Below are 25,036 nucleotides of genomic sequence, written 5' to 3'. Positions count from 1 at the left end.
GGTTCCCTCTGTAGCCTCCCTCTTTCTGTTCCTTTACAGTGTTCAGCATTTCATCCTCCTGGGCCTTTTTTAGAGTCTGAACAATGCATCCAATGATCTAAGGTAAATTTGTAACATATCACCAGCAAAGCTTATGCCTGTTGCAGAGGGCATGCCAGCCAAACAGCAAGCCGTACCCCCATGTCAGTTGGGCCCCTATATTGCCCTATGTATTTTAATCCATCAGAGAAGCAGCAAGTAGGATTTCTAGGGAAGGGGGGAAGTATTACTGTTTCTCCGTGGCAGCAGAGAGATGATACTGGCATGCAATATGCATCTTTAGTATCAACATTAAAATATGGGACCAAACCTTTGGTCCCAAGAAGTGCCTTTCCAAGGTGTCAAGGGCTGAAAAAGCCTAACAGTGAGAGTCTTAAGGAGCTCAGCCTTCCTTAGAGTATTAAAAAAAAAAAAGGGAAAAAAAAAAAAAAGCCTGAAAGATTATTTCATATAATCTGAGTATCTCCATAGGGACAAAAGCTCTGCAGGCTCTTTAGTCAGTGGGGAAGAACATGATTAGCTGAACATAAACAAACTTGTGATCAAAATTTCTTTAAAGTGAGGGCAATTCTAAGGCAGAATGAAGTCATGAGGGAGGTGACAGATTCCCTCTCTCTAAGGCTTTCATCTTAGGCCTGATGCCTTTCAGAAAGACTTGCTTTAGTCAAACCTGAGTTACGGTCCTAAGAGTAATTTGATTCACATTCTGTGAGTATGATATACAGGAAATCAGATTAGATGACCCTGCGGCCTTCAGTCTGAATCTGGATATGTGGAGTGAAAACTTCTTGCATTTGCTGAGTGTCTTCATCTTGAAGACTTTACCTATTTATGCTGCAAAGCTATCTAGCTTGGCAATTAATGTCTGTATTAGGTTTTTTTGGGGGGAAGGAGGAGCATGGGGAGAAATTAGAGATCTGCATTTACAATACTACATAGAGCTGTGCTAAACTGCACACTTTATACTTGGCACACACAAAAGCAACCTAGTAGCAGCAAAGTGAGGCTGTACAACTTGGATTGCCGTAGGCCATGTAAGTAAAACCTGATAAGACCTTTTTTTTTTATTGGGCATGCTTAAAACAACCTTGTAATCCCTTATAGGTCTTGTCTCATTTAAGCAAGTTCAAAGCTATTGACTTTAATTGAGTTACTCTTGCTTTACAATAATGTAAATGAGATGAGAACTTCCCTTCCTCGTGGCCCTGGTTTATATTACAGCAAAATAGCCAAGTAGACTTCATTTAGACTTTTGAAACAGAAAATCTCTGGTAAAATTCATTCTTAATTTTAAGTTTATGTAATAACTCCAAGGCACATCTTGTTACTGTATGTTTTCAAAGTAATTAAGGGAGCGCTTGTAGGAAATTGGTTTATTAACCAGTGTTTGGTATCCTTTTTGAAAAGACGCATAGTTGAAATTGCTCACGTATAAATTCTATATAATAGGAGCAGCACTTTTTACAATTTAGACTTTGCTTTAGTACATTTTAGTCTATTTTTTAATTCGGACATATTCCTATCACACAGGGCCTAAACTAAAATAGACCAAAGGGGATCCCGGCCTGGGTTTCCCTGATCTAAGAAACTCTTTGGTCCCTGCCAATTCAGAAATTAATTTTAGTTGCCAAAATGCGTGCACTATGGCTTGCTACAGTATCATCAAAAAAATTAATGCCCTGTGGAATTTTGGGTTAAAAAGGCAGCTTGCAACAGCCACCCTTATCATGTAACACAGCAGCTGTGTCCCTTCATTTTAAGTTGCCAATTATTCCCCATGTAATAGCCCTAAAAAGTACTTCAGAAAATTGCCCCTGAGGTTCCCTTTCATGCTCTAGTTGAGCAATTTGAAGCAGGCAAGCACAGCTCAGCACATCTCCAGGGTGTTCTGAAGCCGAGCCATGTTTTAATAAAGATTGACACTTTCAAACAGTGCGAGGAAGTTAATGCCCAACTCCTATTGCATTTCAATTGAAGTTGGATACCAACTTCTCTTTGTGCTCCTATGGAAATTCTAGCGTAATTAAAGATACGGGAGAGCTCATGTAAGAGGAGGATCTTTGAACAGTCAATGAGGAGCGAAGGGAGGTGATTTTCAAACCTTCTAAATGATTTATCCCACAATCTTCAGAAAAGTTGTGTTCAGAATAATGTTTCATACACAGCTTTGCCGGAGGAAAGGAAGAAACTGGGACTGTAATAGGAAGATAACTTAAGTTTTAACTGTAGAGGAATTATGCATTCCCTCTAATGAATTTGGACTGTGTAGTACCCTTTTGTTTAGTCTGAACACAGCTTAGTTTTTTGTTGGCTTCTTGATTCTTTGGCTACAAGAAAGGGAGAATAATAAAACAAATACACGATCCTTTTGCAATTCCATTAGAGTAATCCTCTTTGATTCAAGCCATGTTCCACCGTTACAGCTTTTAACTTTAGAATAGACAACTGCAAAGAACAACAAAAGGAGAGTAAGAAGTGGAAGCAGAGTAAGAACAATTCGGAATTTTACCTCAGCTTGTTAAACTCTTATCACTTTCCACCACTCCCCCAGGCACCTTGGTGGACATCATGAATGCTGTCATAGGTGTTGACTGGCAGGCTCAGTCCTGTCATTTCTTTAGCTTTGCTCTCATCCATCCTTTATTCAGCGGCAGCACCAAGCAAGGTGTACATCCTTGCAAAATATTTTCAAGTCATAGAAACTTACAACTTTAAGTCCTGTAGACATCCTGACCATAACCATACCTTGTGTGTTAGGAGTGGAAGCTGGACTAATTTTTTTTTTTTTTTTTACTCTTGCTTCTGCTAGCAGCTTCTTGTCCATTAGTGTTCTTTCATCCTGGAATAGCTCCCTCTGGTTTATAGTCTCTGTTTGCAGTCCAGAGTTACATGATGTTAGACTGGTCTTATTCCCCTTGCCCTCTTCTGCCTCAGCTACTATTGTTGCTACATAAAGTTTGTATTACAAAATAACAGGTTTTCTAAAGGTCTTCAAACAGGTAATTATCTGCTGGGTACTTCAGAGATTGCAACCTTGCTTTCTCTCAAAAAGGTATTTCGTATTAGGATTTTCTGTCACTGCAAAAGTACTGTGGGTCCGTGCAGCCTGTGCAGTGGGATGCAGTGGGGCTGCAAGTGTTCAAGGAACAAAGGATAAGCTTTGGTAGGAATGGACTTCAGTTTACTCAGTAAAATTTAGTAATGTCTGACATTGCTGCTCTTGTATACTTTATGCTATATACCTCCCCTTCTTCCCTGCTCCTTCCCACTGAGTTAACTCCTGCTTTCTTGCAAGGTGCCTCAAGGGCTGGAAAGCATTACAGACTGCATGCAAAGTGCATATTCAAGCTGTCTATTTGATATTTTGGCATATTCTTCTCTCTCTGCTCCAGAATCCAGGGCAGCTGCAAAAAGTACATGCCCATGTTTTTTCATAGCCTCTTTGCTTTCTGCCTGTACCCCAGTTACACCAGATGATATGAAGGTGTTCTGTGGAAGTGTGTCTCAACTGGAAAATAGTATTGTTAAAAGTAACAGTACCTTAACTCACATATCTCCAAGCATAAGCCGCCTAAGAAATAAGTATTGTCCTCCTATGAGGGAGCTGATAGCACATTATACAGGAGGAGGAGCAAAAGCCTACTTAGAGAAGACTATATGATGCCAAAAAATTAGTAAGAAAGCTGAGAAAGCAGGTTCCCTGTCCTAGGCCATGCTTCTCTTCATTGTTGGACTGTGGGTGGGTTTATGCTGCATAATGGAGCTAAACTTGCTGGCTTGTGTACGGAAGCGATCCAGCAATAGCAGGGTAGATTTAGAAAATCAGCTAGCACAGAGCTCTCTGCTTCCCCAGCACTCATTCTTTAGGATTGATTGTTTTGCTGTAGAGTGATAAAGAGGAATGATTAGGAAAAGTAAGTACAGCTGTAATGTAGTCAGCATGAGAAGACCGAGAAGTCTGTCTGCATTTTGGTAATGTCTGTCTTTACTAGGTCCTACAAAGCTGCTACAGCACTGGAGTGAGCGACTGGAATTCAGTGGATTTTTGTGTGACTCTGTTAGAACAAGAGATGTTGTTTTGCTGGGAGTTGAGAATGTACAAGGCAGCTTTGTTCTCTCTTGGTTTTTCTGATTCCTTTATGGTCTGAATGAGTAGAGAGGCAGCCTAACAAATGAAGTTTGCATCTGAGGGCTGATTTATTTCTCTTGCAACAGCAATGGAGAGATAATAGAGGGAAATTCCCCTGGAATACTCCTGCAAAGTCTGTGCTTGCAGGACAATTAGAGCCCCCAGATTCATTTCAGCTGACCCGGCAGGTATGGTGGTTGTCATGGCACATCATCAAAGCTAGGTGGCTTAGCAGTGCTGTGAAGTTGCATCAATTCATGTTTCATGGATGGTGCATAAGTGTCTTGCATGGGCAGGCGTCCAAGTCAGAATAGTTAGATACAGTGTTGTAACCTCAGCCTTCTTTAGTGTATCATGTAATTTCCTGAGCCAGGGAGATATGGCTGCACTGAGATGATGTGGATCCTTCCTGTGCTGGGATTCTGGATGATCATCAGAAAGGGCAGGCAACCAACTCACGAACTGCAGTCCCACTAAGCCAGCCAACAGGAAGTGGTAAAAACTCAGAAATGGCTGTATCTTCCTTCCTCCTACAATCACAGCAGTTAAACTAACTCCCTTTAGCTCCATTAGCATGCTGCAGTTTTCAGCATGAGCTCTCAGCATGTTTGTAATGGCAAAAATTGATGTATCATCACCTCATGAGTCAATGTATTTGTATTAGCCTGTGGATTTCCCTGATTTACTTTACGGAAGTGCTGAAGAGAGCTATATTGCCTCTCTTGGTAACTCCTAAGAGCTCTTCCTTGGTGTGCCTCTGAAAAAGAGGCACTTTTAAGTCCTGCTTCTGAGTGTCTCTTCAGCAGGTAGAGAGAAGCTCGTGTTCCTGTCTGTTGTCTTTCTGCTGTTGGTTCTAAGATGCTCTGCTATTTTTTCCATTTCTGCCTCTCCAGTTGTGAGCCTTCAGGAAATAAAGGGCAGCCAAGGCATGGACAAGGGGAATCTCACAAGCAAAAGCTCAGGTTTTACTCCTCTGTCTCAGCAAAAGCAGAATAATGTCCTTTGCAATACAGAAATTCCCTGTGGCAGTTGGAAACACGCTAGTCTTCAAATGATAGCCAGCTCATTTCCAAAAGGGAGAGAGGCCAATGACTGTGTTCATAAATGTCATAAAAACAAGCCACAGGATGTGTTTTTATTCTCTCCTGTCATCCTGGTCTTCACATACAGTTTCAAGGCTCTGAAAAATCTGGGCACTCCCTTAGCTTCCTGGGGAGATTTTTGCAATTTCTGCTTGTCCATAGGTGGCTCCAGGGGCTTGCCTTGTATTTTGGCTCCCAAAACTAAGCCAAACTTATTCCCAACCTCTTCTTCCTCCCCCACAGTGTTTATCCCACTGTACATTGACCAGACGCTGTGCCTGAATGCCAGGCTGCTTCTCAGCTAAGAATTAAATTATGAAGGAGATAGTTTCAAGTAAAACTTTGGGAAAAATGTTGAGCAGTTTTATTTGCCTCTCCCTACTGTGTGTGTTTACTTGTTTTGAGGATCCAGATGTCTGGGGATAGGGACTACCTTTCTAAATTGTATCCTCATTTGTAAAAGCTATCAGAGAAGGTTAATGGGGACCTCTGTTCTCCACCTAAGCTCCAGTGCTTGCTTTCTGCATGTTGTAGGCTCCCCTTCGCTAGTGATTTAAATCACCATGCCAGTAGCGTGGGGTTTTTATTTTTCAGGCTCTGTAGCTGCATTTTAGAGGCAAAACTGGTCATACTGGAAGGTCAAAAGAATTTTCTCCCTTCTAGTTCCCAACAAAGAAATTTTCAATGACCATTTAAATATATATCCTACCAGTTTCTGAAACAAGGCCGGTGACAGTCTTAAAGTGCATTTTGTAAGGTACCTGGGTTCATATTTCCCCCTCAGCTAGAATGCCCCAAACTCACACCAGAATCTGGCCGCCTGCAGCATGCAACTGTTCCTCTCTCACTGCTGGGGAAGGAATGAGGCAGCGGCTGGAGGTGTCTCCTGGAATAAGTCAGAGCAACCAGTGCCAGTGTAGCATGTCTGACTACCTATCCACTAATTTCCATGCACTGACATGCTTTATTCTTGGGAGAAAAAAGGCTCAAGTCTCAGTCTCATTTCAGCTTTCTCTGTTGGCACACTCATCACACGGAGAAAAGACGGACTAGCTTAGTGCAGTTTTTAAAGAATTCTTCTTTAGAAAGAGTTTCTTCCCTGGTTTTCTGTATCACTGAGGAATAACCCCTTTCCCACTGCTGCTGTAGAGCACCAACATCGCTTGAATGGTATGACATAACAGTGCCTGTTCAGTCATGGCTTGATGTTGAACGGCAGCATTCTCTATTCGTGCATCTTCAGCTGTTGCTTTTCCTCCTGCTCCTCTTCTCCTCCTCTCTGGTACTGTTTGTTGTTGTCCACAGAAAGAAAATGTGAGCCAAATAACATCAAACTTGTAATATCACAATGAGTAAGAAATGAAGCAAACTGAAGTTGCCGGTTCCATAGTATTGCTTTTAATGGATTTGTGGTGTTTGTCTGCTGTGAAATTCTTGCGTATAAATCAACCATGTGAAAAGCATTAAATATGCTGAAAATACAGCACAGGAGTTCAGATTGTATAAATAGATACAGCAAGAATGTTGCATCTTGCCAAGGACATTTTCAAATAATGAATGTGTCTTGCATGAAATGAATTTGTTCCTTTTCTGAAGTCTAGATGTTGCTATCACAGAAACTACCATGACAGCTGACACTCACAGGTCTCCTGCTGGTAACTTGAATGGGAGCACAAGGGTCAAAAGGACCATGGAGATTGCCTCTTGCCCTCTAAAGGGGATACTTCTGGGATTAGGCAGTTTCAGCAACTGGTGTGAGGAGAACCAGAGCTACTGAAGGTATCAGTCTCCAGGAATCTCTTGGCACCACTTGTTAATGCTAAAGGACATTTTTAGAAAAAGTTCATCTCTCTCAAAAGAACCCAGCTAAAAGGAGGAGATTGTAAGACCTGCCTATTTTGCCTGCTTTAAATTATGGCATAGTGCATGTCTGACTGGGTGAGCAGCTCTGGCTCCTCAGCATGTGCTTGACAGTGTTGGTGAGAGCACCCACTTGTCGGGGGGCCTGTGCTTCCTCTTGTTCCAGGTTCTCTGAGCCAGACCCCAGCCACACGCTGGAGGAGCGAGTGGTACACTGGTACTTCAGCCAGCTGGACAACAACAGCAGCAATGACATCAACAAGCGGGAGCTGAAGCCTTTTAAGCGTTATGTGAAGAAGAAAGCCAAGCCCAAGAAATGTGCCCGACGTTTCACTGACTACTGTGACCTCAACAAGGACAAGTCGATCTCACTTCAGGAGCTGAAGGGGTGCTTGGGAGTCAGCAAGGAAGGAGGTGAGTGCCTTTCCTTCCCCGTTGCATGAGAATAAAAGACTTGACATGGAGTTACAGCAAACTCGGGAATCAGTTTTCTCCCAGGTGATTCAAAAGTGCCACAGTTTGTGTGAGAAAATGAGTGGGATTAATACCCTGCCATGCAAATGTAGTTTGTTATTTGTGTTATGGCTCTGCCTTATATCCCTTATCATAGACCTTTATGCTAAGCACTATACAGAAATGGCAAAAAGATGAGCCTTGCCCAGGAGCCTGCTTGTACTCTAGAAGTCCTTGGAAACTGTAGTTCAGATCAGGTCCCTTCCGAGTAATACACTGCTAACAATATTCTGTTGTCTCAACCATGTAGGTTGGATGATGTATGAGCCAGCACAGACCCAGTCCTTCTCCAGAGACCCTGTTGACTAACAGAAGTAAAATATTTATTTTCATTGCTAAATCCAGCATGCAGGAAAGTGGGTGATGCAGAGAGAGCAACTCGGAAAGAAAGTGCAGGGCTGTACTGTTGCCCTTTTTCAGAGTTAAATTGCAGACTTTTCTAAATTGCAGACTAATTTCAGACTTTAAGATTGGGGGAGAAATAGGGCATATGAATAACATATTTTCCTTTCTGTTTAGCACCTGAGCAACCAGCCCACCCTCCTTCCTTTTCTTCCTCTTTCATCTTCACCTCATCTTCTGTTGGGATCTGGACCAAATCGATATTTTTGGAAATTTTATGAATTGAAACTGTTCAACCCAAATTCAATAATTATCAGTCATTCTTGACTGTGGGCAGACTTGCTTGGCAGGAGAAGGCAAACAGGGAGATTCCAGGGGACTAATTTCCTGTGCAGGTGTTTTGGCTGTGTGAACAGCTCTTGTTATAACCGTTGTGCCAGTTGGGAAGGGTGGGTAGCTTGCTTTCTCCAGGCTTAACCTTTCCTTAGTTCTTTCCTCATGTTTAGCATGAGCAGGAAGGGAGTCGGTGCATTTGGGTGTTGGGAAGTTGCCTTTCCTAGGTGCTTTGCAAATGTCTTGGTTATCATAATAAGCCTGTTGCATTACTCATCAGCTGTGAGAAGCATTCAGCTTCCCTAGCTCAGTGGAAGGTTTTTTTCTTAGTCATCAGTACCTTACTGAGGAATGACATACCAAAATAGCAACCCTGTTCCTTAATTTTATTACCTTCCCAATAAGACGAATATGCCAAATGAGTTTTATTGCTATTTGGCCTGGAGTAAGACTCTCTGGAATCCGCTGCCTTGGCCAACCGACTGTTCAAAATCTAGTTGGGGGGGGGGGGGGGGGAGAGAAGGAAGAAAATATGAATCTTTGAGCCCGTGTGAAGGGGAAAGAAAGCAGCAAGACATTGTTGTGAGTGCCTGATTGCCCAACTATTTGCTAAGAACAGAGTCTTGACCTTTCATGGTTTCTTCCGTTGTATGAGGACAGAATTGTGTGCAAAAAGGGGGTCTGACCTTGTTTTATCACACAGGTCCACATACCTACTAAAGGCCTGATAGGCCTTGAGGATCAAAGATATATGGGTAAGTTATGTGGAAGGAGGACCGAGGGGGGCTAAAGGATGGTGAGGGCTAAAAAGTAGTAGAGGGTGCAGTGCAGGGAGCAGGTACTAACAAGTAGGAAAGAACCGAGGGAGAGAGTACTCTAGAAGTGCAGTAAGCAAGCTTGTGATGATTCTTTTTTAAGAAGTCATGAAGTTGTGAGGTGGTAGATGACATGTTTGCTCTGCTTTCTATTCACAAGGACTTCTGAATTAAGAAATAACCGGTAGCTTACCTGTTCTCCAACTTGCCCTTATCCTGATCATGGATGCATGCAGTCAGTCAGCTAGCCCATGTATTTGCTCTCTGTTTCTTTCTCCTTACCATGGCCTCCAAACATCTGCTGGGGCTGAGGTCACTGTTGGTCCAAGCCAAGAACTTGTTGGGAACCTTTTTGATGAGGTACTTTCAGTTGTAAACTGCCAGTCAGATGAAACCAAAACTTTTCATGGAAATGTTTCTGTTTCAACAAAAGCTTTGCTGGAAAGGCTTTTCTGGTCTGGATTGGATGAGGAAGGGTTGGAGGGAGGCAAGGAAAGTTATCATTTCCCCTTGGTATACTTCATTACAAATGAACTTGCTTCAGATGTTCCAAATCCTGGTTGGGTATCCAGCAGCATAAGGACTAAAATGAAGTGGGTCATTATTCCAGGTGAGTGTGCCTCCTGCTAGGCAAACTGAATACTTGTAATGATTTTGAAAATAAAACTTAATACAAATTTTGTAGGGTTTGGGATGCCGAGGAAAACAAATGTTAAGGCTTCTGCATTTTTGTGAGTGTTTTGCTTTTGGGGTTTTTTTTTGTGGCCAGTTCCATCCAAACATGGAAATAGCGTTGCTTGAAGGAAGCACAGGGCATAGATAGATCAGCACTGTTATATGCCTCTTGGGCACTAGATAGTCTAAATAAATAAAATTTATGTGGGAGGATTCAGCTGGGATATTTATAAGGACAAACCTGAATCTGAGCTCTTTCCAGCTTAGGATCAAATCTGTCCGAGATGCATAGTTCTCTCTGTCTTCCCCTCCTCAGCAGGTTCTTGATGCCTGTGGTAACCTAGTGTGTGGGTGCTGCCAGCCAGTGGTTCTTCAGTGAGGAAAATAGCTGTCCAGTCTGCCAGCAACCCTTCCACTTTTCCATCCTTATGATCACTGAGAAAGTTGCTGGGAAATCTGCTAGGTCTGGTGGCCAGTTTGCACAGCTCTTGCCCCTCTGCTTAAACCAGATGTGTTTCTATCAGGGGCAACTCGGGTGGAAAAATGCCATTCCTGGATCTCAGAATCGAGTAGCCACGAAGAGCCAGCCTTTGAGGGCTTGCAGAAGCCTGCAAATGGTTTCTTAGACTGGGGCAGAACAGGCAGAGAGGGCTTGAAGCTCAGAGGACACCAGAAACAGTCTTTGCCATCATTTGATCTAGGATTGTCTGTTTGAGGAATTGTGGAAGGAAAACAGACTGATTTACAGGCTGTTAAAAGTTAGCATTCATCAGTGCAGTCTGCACAGCCTGAGTTGAGGGGGGAACCATCTGTGATCAAAGAACAAATTTAGCTCTATGCATTAGTCAAAAGGCAGGGTCCTTGAGAGGAGATAGACACACACTGTAAAGCTTTGCTGAAAAGTTACTGGACCCAAGATTAATAGGAGTCCAGTGATCTCAGGGAGGAGGACTGTAGCTCTGAGCAAGGCTTTTACTAGTTGTGCTGGCTGCAAAATGCTGGAGTTGAGTTTTACCTCTGTATTCCTCCAAATTCAGAAGACAAAGTCAGCATTTTGTGCACGCCCAAAGAGGAGCTCAGGGATTAAGCAGCGAAGAAATGTCCCTCCACCAGCTGACGGGAAGTTTCGTTCTGCCAGTTGAGATTCCATGATTGCTTTGCCATCCAAGAGCTTGTCAGATGGTAGGTGTTGGGTGCACTTCACAGGCCATGAGGACTTCTGGGGTGGAACCCAGCCACTCTCTGTGCCAACAGCCATCTACCAAGAGCACAGTCCCGAAACAGGATCAAAATGTCTTAATTGAAAAGGAGGGGGGTGTGTGTAATTAAACAGGATGTCACTTTCTACTGGAGCTGAGCAAATACTACAGAAAGAAGGAAAAATAATGGGCAATCTAAATAGCAGATTTAATTCAGTAATGTTTGGGACCCTTCTTGTTGGTATCTGCAGAAGTAACCATCTGTGTGCTTGGGAGGCTTCTGGGAATGAGTATGCTCTAGATCACTGCTGTGCAAGCAGCTGTGTGGGATGATGGTAGAAAGCTGACAACAGTCTGAGAGGCTATGAGAAAACTGTAACCAGGTAATGACTGGCTTAATAAAAAGGAAATTCAGAGTACATCTAATTACAATTAGATTAGAATGTGAACAAGCTGCACTGGTTCAGTGCTTGTTTTTGTTTGCCTTGTTCAGATACCCCCTTGGAACTCAGGAGAGATGCTGTAGTTTGTCGCCTTTAATCTTGAGGAAAGTTACTGATGGTTAGTATGGATCAGGACATCAGTAGTGTGTTGAGGACACAAGATAAGGCTTGCGGTAGCGTGTTCCTCCCCCATCAAAGGTGAGAGCTTTGCTCAGTAAGTCTGAGGAGTCATGTCTACCTATAAAAAGCTGCCGGGTTTTCCTTGGGGCTTTTGCTTTTGAAAGACACCTGGCCTAATCCAGTGTGGCTAGATTTATTACCCAAAATAGTGTACTTGTGAGGCTGAGCAAATACTCTGCGTTATGAAACTTACTGAATGATGGGATGTTACCCTATAATACCCCAGGGCTTCCCAGGTATATGTTAGTAACCCACTGTCACCATCTGCCATATTCCTTCCTCTCTTTCATGTCAACTTTATGCTCGGTGCAGCGTTGTTTTGCTGGGGTTTTATCTTCTGTAGGTATATGTGGCTGGCCTGTGTTTATACTGAAGGCAATACTCTCTGCCTTTGGAGTGACAGGTGATGAGCTTCAGGGTAGTTTCCCGGCACGGATGTATGGGGCCAGACCCACAGAAAGCACAGAGCCCTACCAGGCTGCTGGCAGGGCACGCCTGGAGCATCCCTCCCATTTCAGGGATGCTCCCTGCCTTTTCTGTCAACGTACCTGGAGCTCCTCGCCTCTTTCGGAAGACAAAGAGGCCTCGTTCACAGCACTGCACAGTGCTCTTAGCGGCGCTGGCTGCCAAAGGTGGGGTTTGTTCGGATGCCTTCCCCCTTCCCCAGGCAGCCGGCCGGGGCCCGGCCGTGCGCGGCCCGGCAGCGCCCTCCAGGGGCCCGGCCCCGGGAGCGGCCCGGCCTCCGCGGCTCCAGCCGGCCGGAGGGTGCCGCGGCTCGTAAAGGCCCCGGGTTTTTATTGCCAGCCCGCCGGGAGAGTCCCAATTAGCTCTGGAGGAATCTGCCTCTTGGCAACAGAGCTCTGCTTTTTATACACGGGCGCAGAAATAAGTGAACAACGACGGCTCCTCTGATCTCGCCAGGGCAGATGGCAGATACGAGGCCAGTGTTTGGGGGCCCTGAAATAACTTACCGTGTTTACACAGTTTCTCTTATTAACGATCTCTAAAGCCAACAGGTTGTGCTTTGCAACCCGTTTCAAACTCAGCCACCGCCACCTTTCTTTCCCTCTCTCTTTTCCTTCCCAGCGGTTCCGCTTCTGTCCTGCAGAAGTGTCCCGTCCTGCAGGCTGCAGGCTGTCCTGCCCAGCCTCTGTCCCCTGGGGCTTCCCCAGTCTCACCCCTGCTCTCTGAGCTTCTGCTTATCTTGCTCTTGCACAGAGCTAAGTTTGCTCTAGCTGTGAGTGTACAAGTACTTAAAGTGCAAAGCAAGCTGTGCAATCGGGTCAGATGCATGCACAAATCAAAGATAAGTCTTGGGCTAGGCCGGAGTGGAGGGTGGCAGCAGGCTTACTGCTTCTGGCTGGGAGCAGGAGTTCCCATTTCCAGCTAATACCTCATCTGAAATCAGACCAAGCAGCGAGCAGGAAATGTAACATGCTTTTGAGAGCTCCTGTAATCCCTGAGCTGTCTGTACCCAGCGCATGGTAGGAGCAGGTTTGTTGTTGAGGTGAGAGCCCTTGTCATGAGCTCCATCTGGTGTAGGGTGCGATGCCTGTATCTCATGATGCAGTCACAGCTCTGCAGTCTGTCCCTGCCCTTCTGCCAGGTATGAGTTCAGGTCTTTGATTTTAGGCACCAGCTTGATTGTTTGGTCCAAGCTGAGGATTTAGTAAACTTGGGCTGGCTGTATTGCTTACACCTTTACTGTTCTGGCTGCCCTCTGCTACGTGATGTTATTTTGCTTGCTGTTAGCAAAAACTGCTTTGGGAAACTTCACGGCATTTTGCCGGAAACTACTTGCATCCTTCCTTTCTTCTTACTCCTTCCACAGTTTAGTTTAACCTTGTAATTGTTGCTTCTTGCCCTCTGGATTTCGTGACGTTCAGATACTGCAACACCAGGTATTTAACATCTCTCATCTCAACCACATTAGTCTGACTCTTGCATGTGAATCTTAAGGAGTGCTGGCAGGACTTGCTGTGTGCACACTCAGAGGAGCTCCTTTGAACCTGCCCTTTGGTAGCAGACAGTGGGGAGGCTCCTTTGTCATGCCACGGCATTTATTGCCTTTAATATGGTTCTTGGATTTTACAGGTAGCCTGAGCAGTTTCCCCAATGGAAAAAGACAAGGCCTTAACCCTTTCAGTGAGTATCTTGTCAAAATGTTTCCTTTTTTTCCGTGATAACCACGTGTCCCAAAATTCATTCTCTCCTCCTCTTCTATGTTCACAAATATCAATACAGAAACAGCTGGAAACCAAAGTTGTTCATAAGGGGTGTGAATATAATAACATGCAGCTCAGCTGCATCATCTTGAAGTCCAGCACTGTCTTCAGCTGGGGCAGACAGGACATTGCTAAGGAATTATAATAGGATACAGCAGCTATGGGATGAATACTCTCCTACCCTATTCTCCCTGCTCCTAGCAGGAATGATTTAGGTGATTTGTTGTGTTTACGTTGCATTACTCCATGGACAAGTTCCCATGAAGACTCTTCTCTGTCCCTGTGAAGGTCTGCTCTCCTCTGCATTTTGTGGCAGTGAATTGCACCCTTTCATCAGGCATGAAGAACAACTTTTATTTGTTTTGCTTTTAGACCTGCTGCCTCACGGTTTCATTGAGTTCTTCTCATTTTGGCTTGTGAGAAACAGTGAGCAGTTCTCCCCTGCCTGTCTTTCTCCTGCCACTTGTTGTTCTATAGCCCTCCAACATATATCTCTTTAGACTCCTTTCCGTGTTGAAAAGACCTAGGCTATGTATTTTCTTAATGACAGAAATCTTCCCATGCCTCTTGCTGTCCTCCTTACCTTTCTGCGTACCTTATCTGGTCCTGATGAGATGGGCTGAACAGAGAACTGAAGATAAAGATCAGCTAACTGAAGATAAACATCATCAATCACTACAGTGATGTAGTGATGTTTCCTGGTGTGTCCTCAGTTCTTACCGTGTATTTGATTTTTGTCTGCTGCTAAAAGCTGAGCGGAGGCATTCAAAAAATTGTGTACTGTGGCTTCAACCTCTTTCCTGGTCACTCAGAGTGCTTCGTGTAGGACAGGTCATCCCCGCTCCCCACTCACGCACTGTGTTGCATGTATAGACATCCGCTGTTTTTATAAGCTGGTCATTGAGCACTGTGAGTGCCTTTTGCAGAGCTGTGCAGTCAATTTCAAATATGACTATCTGGAATAATTTTGCATTTGACAATATTCACCCCCTGTGGCAGGGCATGTCAGTTAGCACCGATCCCAGTGAGGCCTGTCTGGTAACCTTTCTCCTTTCTGAAAACCAAATCCATACTTCTGCCTTCTCTTCACCATGTTTTCACCTGTAATTAATCGACAGAGCTCTCGCTCTGATCCCATAAGAGCTTTGATTCTTTAAGAACCTTCGACGAGAGACTTAACAAAAGCTTGCTGAAGAAACGAGAGCAGGGGTGTGCGCACCCATCTGGCTCGCTAAGCAGCACCCTTGCATCATCCACTGGAACACTAATAGCCCAGCAGGGTCCTGGGACACCCAGCTCCAAGAACGCTGTATCCCCACCCCAGATTCAGTAGCTTGGTAGGCTTCAGAGCGCCTGGTGCAGGCAGGTCTCTAGGAGCCATTGAGCAGGGAGAGCGCTGCATTGTGCCGCTGCAGAGGTGGGGAGAGGTGGCTTGCCCTTGCCCTCGCCCTGCACGCCTGCCTCCTTCGAGGCCTGCTTGCCTGCTAGGGGAGGAGGCAGCTGGCTGCGGCTCCCAGGGGAGGTGGTGGCAGGGCGGCCTGGCAGCAGCAGGCTTCTGCATCAGCCGTGGCAGGCGGAAGAGCAGAGGGAGAGATGTCGGACCAGTTGTTTGCCCAGACTGCATGCCCATTTCCAAGGAGGGGGAGGGAGAGGAAAGTAGTGGTTTATGTTTAAAAATACGTCAGTCCCTCGGGCTCCGTGTGACTCATTCAATGCTTTTTTCAGCAAGGCTGTCTCATTAGCCCCTGATTGTTTTCAGCCTCACAGCTTACTCTGGGATCTCAGCCTTCTGGGGCCTTGGCTGCAGCAGAGGCTGTACTGTATCTTTATCAGTCAGGTGCCCTTTTGGTTTTAATTTGCCTTTTTTCCTCACTTTCTCGGCTTCTGTTTTGTTTGTTTTCCTCTTTTCCCACCCCACCCTTTCAGTAGGTCGCCTGGTGTAGCAGCAGAAGACAGGAAGGGAAGGCAGGAGCCGACCCAAAGGAAAGAAATATCCAGCAACAGGCGGACAGACACCTTTGCTGCTTGTGAGCAAGCATGCAGCATCAGCAACATCCAGCGTAGCAGAAGTGGCACCCAGAACGTTTGCACTTTTTAATAATTGGTTTGGGTTTGGGTTTGTTTTTAATTGCTTTTCAATGCCATTATCTAATACTTTGGAGAGCGGGGGGAAGCAGGATCATGACTTTTTAAAATTGGAACAGCTACTGATGACGTAAAATTGAGTTCACTGGGACTCAAAGAAAGAGAATTTTATATACTGTATATAAATATATATGTAAATTGTACAGTTGTTTTGTACAGGGGTTGGAGTCACTCTTCTGTTCCTCCCTTTGCTTTTGAAGGCTGTTAGGGTTAGAGGGACACTTTGCATTTAATGGATTACAGTAATGCATTCATTTCTGCCACCAAACCATCATTCAGTTGCAAACCTTAACACCCCCATGCAAAAAGGAGCAAGTATATCATGCTTGCAGATGTGCACACAGTGCCCCAGGTACCAAATGCTTCTTGGGAGCAGCTGAACCCCTTCTTTTCTTACTGTAAAGCCCTGTGCAACTCACAGGCAATTGGGCTTTTGAGAGAGCGCAGATTGCACCTAAGTATTGATGCACTGCAAAGCTGCTTAAAGTAAGGATAGAAAAGGGTTGTATTAAGGACACCCAAAAGTAATTTCTGCACCTGTTGCAAGCTGGGCAGAAATGAATTGCAAATGCATTACTATCCAGGCTCAGAAGGTGTGCTTAGCTAAGATGTGCCATGCCTTGGGAATCTAACGCTGTAGGAAGGACGTGGGAGCTGTAGGTCTAGTAGAGTCTGCGGAGTGAAGTCTTGCATCTTCCTCTCTGACAAAGTGTTCATCTATATGCTGTACAACAATAAAAATATTGAGAAGCCTGCTAAAAGCAGCATCAGCCTGCCTGTTGCTTTGCTGTAGAGCAAAGAACATATTTGTCGGTGCAGAAAGACACAATCATGCTGCTGGTCCCCAAGAGTCTGGTTTACTTACATTTCAACACTGCAGCTCGGGCCATGCTCACTGGTGAAGGTCTGTCTGCGATGACTGTTCTTGTCTTTGGTGGCTGTGAATCTCAAGCTCCTCTCCTGCACAGTCGTGCGCCTGCCTCGCTTAGAGTATCCACTTCACCCGATTTGCTGTTATCAGTACCTCCTGTGCTATCACACTCCAGTGTGACATTATAATAGCAGTGAAGACTTGGATTGAGGAGCCTGGTCTCTTGGAGGCCACAGGAGCCGTTTCAACTACCAGCATTTTTTCCAGAGTTGTTTCTTACTTAATCTCAGATATAATTGTAAAGTCAGCAGTAGGGCAGGGACACCCATATCGGCAATCCTAGATTTGGGCAGAGTGTGATGGGACACAATATTTTGCTCTGTGCATTTCCAGCCACTGGCAGCACTTGCCTGTTCATAGGAAATGTTCTGAGCAGCCTCCCGCTTCAGACCTGGTGATCCTTGTGCCACTCATCTGTGGACCAAGAACCTGTAGTCGGAGATGATGATGTGCCATGTTAATATGAGATCACACCGACAATTGCTTGTAACGGCATTGCGTTACTGTAGAGACTGGGCTTGTCCCTTGAGGCTTTGTTGCTTTGGTAAAAGATGTTGCAACACAGCATCTTCACTCTGTGCCATGTCATCATGACAATAGCATGAGATAAACACATCACAGCAGGAGTGTCCTGATGCAGTAAGTTAGTGCCTTGTTGACAAAATGGAAAGTTTAAAAAAAAAAAAAAAAAAAACAAACCAAAAAATCTTTCTATAAATAACTGTTTAAGAGTAGTAATACCTCTTCCTCTGGAAAGTAGATTGGAGCTAAGTAAAGCATTTGGCATGGTTGAAAACACCTCTGGTAATCTCTGAAGTATACATCACACCACCATAATATAAAGAAGTCATCTGTTTAGCAAGAGCAGATCCTGCTGCTTGATCTTCATGGTTTCTCGCATACAGTGTATGTGCTTTTTTTGGCCTGAAAGCTCCCATCTTCTTGATCGCATCTTCTTTTTTTTAAATGCCCAGGGCACATCTTTTGTGTGTTGAAATTATTTGATTTAGTGTATAGTTAGAAATGTCCTTGTCACTCATTAATCCTATTGTAGGAGAAAAGAATTAATCCAACTGTATAAAAAAAACCCTCTCCTTTTTTAATATGCTAGTTTTAGGAATTAAAAGCTCTGGCTGCTGGGTTGGTGTTTGGTTTTTTTTTCAATGTATAGTTGCATCCAGCAAAAGCAGCCACTTGGATGCCTATAGGAGTTCTGTCAGCCAGCCACTGGGGCTGGGCAATGCCCCACAAGATTGCAGGGGGAGTGCAGAGCTGCTAAAAGTCACTGCATCTTTTCTTCTGAAAATGTCAACAAACCAGCCAGCCAACTCTCCTGCCTGTCACATAAATCCTTCTGCAGCCCTCCTTTTTCTCATCCTTGTGTCCTTCCCCTCCAAAAGGCCTGCACTCACATGTAGTTTGTAATTAAAATTGGGTTTGTACTTCAAGGAAGCCAAACAAGGGGTGGCTGTTGATGTTAGCTTTGGTATTGGTGGGTATTCATGTTGCTATGCTTGAGCTGACTTTATGGATGGATTGGGGTCCAAGCATTCTATTGCTTTCCCCTTTACTTTCACAAGACAAGTCCAAGTCCCTGCATCCTGACTTTCTGTGTTTGCATGGGTCTCGGAGCAGCTTCTGGCAACACTTGTACCTTGGCGTGCAAGACCCAATCAGCATGATTGTGTAACATCTGGATAGAGGTTGGGTTACTTGTTCTGGGTTTGTGTGTGGGAAGGTCATGCAGACAGTACTGGTCCTGATTCTTATAACCCATCCTGTAAGTTGTCCAAACAGCTTGTACTCATCAGAAGAGAGCAGTGCCTCAGCTCCCCTCTTCCCTTGTTGCTTTATTGCCAGATAACTGACCAGTCCACCTGGCTGCCAGGCCAAAGACGTCCTTATCTGGCAGTGGTAAGCATTCTTTTGCTCTGCCTTGCATCAGTAGCATCCTGCTGAAGCTGGGGCATGGGGAGTGTCAGCGTTGTGCCGGGAAGCAGACCCTGGGCATGTCTCTCCTCATCCTTCAAGTCTTCCTGGGCCTCTCCAGCTCTACTTTGAATGACAGCTGAAAACAGCTGGGACAGAGAAGAGAACCAGGGCTCCACAGTGCAAGTCATCTGCTCTTCCTGCCAGAAGCAAAAAATCTTTCCTTTTTTGATGATCCTCCAAGGGCGTAGTGTGTTGGAGGGAACTGCATTATGGTGGGATTCATCCGTGTGAAGGCACTGCTTTCCATGGCCTTAGTTTATATTGAACTTACCCTGTCCCAGCACATTTCTGCCTATGGCATTGTTTGTTAGACTGAAAGGCATCTGTTTGATTTTGATTTTGTAATAAAATAGATGACTTTTGCTCCAGTGTCTTGTGGTGGTTTCTTGCTGAATCTTTATTTCCGGAACTTATGTCTTTCACACACTATTCTGTTACCTACACAGTGCCGTAGGAGAGGGAAGGGGACTTTCGTGCTCCCAGAGTCCTGTGTCAGTCTTTGGTTGGGATCTGAGCTCCTTGGCTGTTTCTCTCCTGTGTGTAAGCCTCCACGTTGAATTGAAACATGCCCCAGAGTGCTTCTCTGCAGTTTGATGACAGCTGCCTCAATCTGCCCAGGCTGCTTTGAAAGGCTGTGAAGCTTCAGCAGGAGAGTAGAGGTGACCGCAGAAGGTGGGACCCACAGCCAAGTGGGATCTCATAGCACAGTCTCCTAAACCAGGGACAGAAGACAGGCACTGCACCTCATGTCCTCATCCCCACTCACCTTGGGAGCCTTCATACTTTGCTTTTGCAGGTCAGGCCTCATTACATGGGAGCCTGAAATACTGTCTTCTAGGTGTTGGCCAAAACCTTTTAATCTTCAGAGGTGACAAGTAGCAAGCTATGCTGGGAAGCTGCTGCTATTGTAAAACATGCTATTTCCTAGGCTACAGCGCGGTGCTATTCATCAGAGGCTGCAGCACCAGGGCCATGGCAAAGGAGGCCACACGCCGTTCCCCATCAAGCAGATACGACCAGTTTTCTCATCACTGTCTATGTCATTTCACTTGATCACATGTAAATCTCTTGCAATTAATAAGGAGCCAATTCATTTATTGCACATTGAAGGGGAGGCAATTGCAGTCCCAAAAGGAGGTTTTCTGCTTGTATGGTAGATGGGCAGAGAGGGGGTCTGGTAAGACTGGTGTCTTTAGATGCAAGTTCAGTGATGAAAGGGGAAAATGCAGGGATGAATGACAGCCAATGTGGATTTGTCAAGAATAAAATGGCAAACCGAGCTAATTTCCTTGCATTACCAAGGTAACAGGTTTTGGGCTAAAGGAGCAGCAGTAGTTGTCATCTCTGGAGTTCTGCAAGACTTAATTAAAAATAGGAAAATAATATTAAAAAAGAAAAAGGCAATTCTTTGGCCATGCTTCCTGTTTCTGGGGTCAACATAAAGTACTCTGAGAGGCCTTCACCCTTCCTTGGTGGTGCAGTCATTCTGTAAGCAAGTCAAAAGAACTACAAAGAGCTTGCTTCTGCCTCTGCTTCCAACAGCGAGATTGCCAGAAGACTTTTCCTCTTCCCCCGCCTCTTTCCCCCTTATCTTTGACATAACTAACAAAATCCACATGCAGAATGCCGACCTTCTGACTTCTCAGCAGCCAGCCCTTGCAAGCCATTTCAGGCAAAATAACTTGGCAACCCTCCAAAAGCTGATATTAAATTGGACAGTGGGATCTTGCAGAAGTGGCACTCCTTAGTTTGGAAAACACCTTGAAAACAAAGTGGGTTAAAAAAACACCACCTCAGGAACTAGGACTATAACAGCAAGTATTTTCTATGGAGTGTTTGCCAGAAAACCTGGGGCTGGCTCCTTTGGGAAGCAATGATGCTGTCTGCTGCTCTGTATCCACGGGCCTGCTTACTGATTTCAATGGCTGTGTTTGTTTTTCAAAGGTGCCTTGCCTGTGCACACCAGGAGGTGTCTAGCTTTCGTTCAGAAAACAACACCAGCTCTGTGCGACGTGTTGCAGCACAAACCTATATCCCCACCTCCCTCAAAAGCACGAATGAACATTTATTCCACGTTATGTTGTTCTTTCAGCACGTGAGGGCTGGGCTGAGTGAGGGTCTTCTGGCTCTCAGCCCAGGCAGAGGAGCCGTGGTCTTGCTGCGTGCTCAGCCAGTCGACATCCCCTTGAGGACAAGGCACTGGCGGCGGGTGGCTCTGCTCACCGCCTGAGCTAGACCTGCACTGTGCTGCAGGCAGAGGGGTGCATGTTGGGTGTTGAGGGAGGCAGAAGTCTGTGGCTCCCGGAGGTTGAGGTTGCCTCCTGCCTGGTGCCAGCAGGACTGGCGGGCCCAGCTCTCCTGCATGCAATTCACAACTAGGTGGCCCAGTTTGGAGCTCAGAGTAGCTCCTCAGTGCAAGTTCTGGGAGTCTGGGGTGCAGATGAATTCGGCTCACCTTACTAGAACAGACAAATTCAGTCCCAGCACAAAACAGATCCTTAATTCATTGCTTTCTGGTATGTGAATGAAGGACTCAAAACCGTGCATGACCTTCGTCCTCAGTTTGGTGAAATGAGTTCTTCTGTAGCATCTCAGTGCTGTGCTTCAAGCAATAAAAACTGCAGAGTTCGAATGGCCATTATACAGGACAGCTCTGGCTTTGCATAGCACAAAGTACCATTGCTGTCTCCATCAGTCATGATTTTGGCTGAGACCACTCAAGTAATCCCTGCTGACTTCACCATGTCAGAAAAGAGTTGATGCAGCATTTGGCTGAAGAGATGGAGCTATTTCTGAAGTTACTTGGATGTTCTCGCTGTGAGCTGGCAGGTTGTAACAAGCAAAGCTGTGTGAAGGTGGCTGAAGTTGGATGTGTTCATCTGCAGCCCAATGTGAACGTGAATTTTTGCATCTCTTGAGCTTTTATGATTGTTTCAAGTGTTCAGATGTTTGCTGCAAGCTTTTTCTCCTCGAAATGCAGTTGAATACCAGACCTTTGTAAAATGAGTTAACCTAAAGTGCTCAGACTCCAAAAATAAATATCAAATATCAATGAATTCAGAAAACTGGTAGGCAGGCTCTGTGAAGAGGTGCCCTAAAGGATAAAATAGATCTGAGAACTGATAAAAGAGCTGGGGTCAAAGTCCCATTAAGAAGCTATCCTGCTGCAAGGGAAATGAAGTAGAGACCAATAAAGGGGATCAAGAGCTCTTCAACATCCTGAAGCATGAAAAGGAAAAATATGAAACATGGGATTGGTGTTGGAGCGTTGTAGACTACATGTGAGGTTCCAGGGGACTTAAGGATGACATGGCAACATCACCTAACTAGAGATGAAGAAAAACCTAGGGAATTATAGACCTGATGTCCTAAAAAATTTCTCTGTGAAAACTTACAAGAGCAAGCTACTGACCAGTTATTCTCTAATCCCCTAGACAGATTTATAAATTTGTAAAAAAAAAAAAAAAAAACCAAAAAACGGCTGCAATGGCTTTGTTGATGTTTTGCTGAGGACAAATCGTATCAAACTAATTTGATTCCATTCTTTGACAGGATAACTGGCCTCATGGCTAGGGGGTCAGCACTAGATGTGATATGTCTTGACTTTGGTGAGGCTTCTGGCACTGTCCCAGAAGACATTCTCATAAGCGAGCTGAGGAAACACAACCTATTTAGACTCGCAATACACTGAGCTCAGTGTCAAAGTCAGAGAGCTTTCTGGGGAAATCTTTCCAGTGGCTGTCCAGGTCCAGGTCTATTGAGGATTTTCATCAGCAGCTTTAGGAAATGGCTTTACTATAAAATTTCCTGGTGATATCCAGCTGGGAGGGGCTGTGAGTACCTATGAAGGGTAGGAGCAGAATGCTTCATAAATTGCAGAAATAGTCTAAGTCAATAGGATGAGTTTCAGCAGAGAAGGATGTGATGAACCTGCCGTGAGGCAGCCGGCATGGATGCACAAACACAAAGTGAGACCCAGCAGGCAGCAATCCAGCAGAAACGACTGCTCAGAAGCTGGAAGAGGACAAAGTGGAGAACCTGAAGGGCTTTACCACATACAAAATGCTCTTACGACAAGGATAGTAATCAGTTGTTTTCCATGCCTTTGGGAATAAAACAAGAAGGAAAAAAAAATAGCAGGGCCAAAAAACCCCCACATTTGGGATTGCTGTTATTTTTCTACCCAAGATGCTACTGAAGAAGAGGAGGCAATCGAATCTCTTTTGATAGCTTTTTTAAGAGCTTATTGGACAACCGTGGTGTTGATAGAGGCACGGAGGTGCTCTGTACAGTATGCCTTAGTGCCATGGAGGTGCCCAGGGGACCTTCTGAGAGGACTGTTGAAGCTTTTATGTTGAGATTTTTTCCCCCCCCCTACATCTTTTCCATGCACCCGAGCTGTACACAAATAATTCTCACAAAATGGGACCGGTGTTTTTGTAATGCAAGCTTATTTTCTGAGACAACAGAGGCATCTTCCTGGGAAGGTATTTATAACTTCACATCTTACACCCCCCCAAAAAAAAAAATCTTGCTTGGATGGTTTATTTCTTTAATTCACCTAGATTTCATACTAGTTTCAAAGTACTTCCTAGACCTGTGTTATTTTTTATTGCATTCTTCAAACTGGGCCAATTTCTGAGTGCATGCCCAGCAATGAGTAGTAGGTAGGTCACAATTTTTCCTTTAGCCACAGCTCCCACTCAGCTTGCCACATACATGGCAATAGCAGGGGTACGGTCTGGGACACTGGTGCACGCTCACACGTAGGTGCAGTAGGAACATCTGATGAGCTCATCAGCCTCACATCATGCCTGCAGGCTCCATGTCTAACCTCAAATTACCACCTGAGGCCAAGTGTGGGGAAGGGCCGGGTTTCCCAGTTCGACATGGAGAGGGGCCAAGGGTTTCTGCTGCTGGCAGCGGGGGCAAGCGTCAGTGACCCCCCCACACCCCCTGCCGGGATGCCCCAAGGGATGCCCTCTCTACCACCGCATGCTGCCGGGCAAAGCACAGCCCCCCCCCAGGCGAAGGGAAGGCAGACGTGTATGTGTGTGGGGTGGGTAAATCTACTCATGGTGTTAATTATCTAGATATTTTAAATAGCTCATTTAAATACTGGGAGGTCCTTAATCCCTTTCCCCTGTGGAGGCAAGTTGGGAGCCCTGTCTTCTCCGCTGGGCACTAAGCGGCACTGGCACACATAGCTCTGTTATTAACAAGCTGGCTGCCGCTGGCACACGCACACAGATGACAACGGTCGTTAAAAACATTTTTTTTTTCCATATAATACTCCAAAGTTTATTCTTGGAGACAAGTGCTTTTTAGCTTGTGGCCAGGGCTGGCCAGGGCTCAGCAACTGCTGCTCCCATTTGTGCGGGCTGGCTCCTACACCAAGGTCAGGGCTGCGACCACTCCCTGGCAGAATTAACCCAAAAAAAGCTTTGGTCTGTTTTTTCCCCCAGAAAAAAAAAGGCAATTCCAGGTGAATGATATGAGGAATGACCTGCCGCCAGCTAATACCAAAGTGCAACTGAGGATGGGTTGAAATTTCCTGGCTTTGAATGGTGGCATGTTCAAGCATGACCAGGTCTTCTTCTGGATACCCTTCTGTTACTATCTATATCTATCCTATTGTGCTGTCAAGAACTGGATGATGGTCATTCCTCAAAGGTCTTGTTACCAACCCTTTGTCTCAACAGTGTCCGGTTACAACAATACCAGGCGTCCTCCAAAATGCTTTCCCAAAGCAAAGTGCTACGCTGCTGGAGACCTGCAGCGAGGCCTCATCCCACCGCAGCCGTGGGCCAGGGTGGTTGAAGCCTGAGGGCACAGGCAGCTGATGGGGGCTTCTCCTTGCAGATGGTGCTGTGAGGTGAGGTCGTGTTGCTGCTTTGGGATGGAAGGTGGTGGTGGGGTCCTCCCATACCAGGGGCAAGTGGCTTACAAACCAGTCCGGAAGCCCCAGCTGCGGAACCAGAGGCAACGTGCATCACAGACTGGTTTTGTGTTTAATTTGTACTTGTCCAGAAGAGCCTTGATTGCACCAAGAACACAGTAATTGCCAAAAAGGTGACAAAGCCCATTCTGAGAGCTGGAATTGCCTCCTCCCTGGCTTAAAACCTCTGCTCAA

General features: G+C 45.3%; 1 protein-coding gene across 6 annotated transcripts in view; it reads left to right on the top strand.

Annotated features, from left to right (window-relative positions):
- Nucleotides 1–19,218, top strand: part of SMOC1 (SPARC related modular calcium binding 1) — a 135,205-nt gene extending 115,987 nt beyond the window's left edge. For 2 of the 6 annotated variants that reach the window (XM_075502907.1, XM_075502905.1), the window contains exons 11-13: nt 7,277–7,524; nt 13,705–13,755; nt 15,762–19,218. In XM_075502907.1, the coding sequence (XP_075359022.1) occupies nt 7,277–7,524; nt 13,705–13,755; nt 15,762–15,778 (316 nt within the window). In that variant the 3' untranslated portion in view covers nt 15,779–19,218. The remainder of the gene's footprint in view (nt 1–7,276; nt 7,525–13,704; nt 13,756–15,761) is intronic. The other 4 variants (XM_075502906.1, XM_075502911.1, XM_075502910.1 and 1 more) reach the window with 4 other exon arrangements.
- Nucleotides 19,219–25,036: the final 5,818 nt, after the last annotated feature.

The sequence above is a fragment of the Mycteria americana genome, chromosome 5 (genome assembly GCF_035582795.1).
Source record: "Mycteria americana isolate JAX WOST 10 ecotype Jacksonville Zoo and Gardens chromosome 5, USCA_MyAme_1.0, whole genome shotgun sequence".
Classification (NCBI taxonomy): Eukaryota; Metazoa; Chordata; class Aves; order Ciconiiformes; family Ciconiidae; genus Mycteria; species Mycteria americana.
Note: the sequence above shows the minus strand (reverse complement) of the source record. Positions and strands in the feature narration are given on the sequence as shown.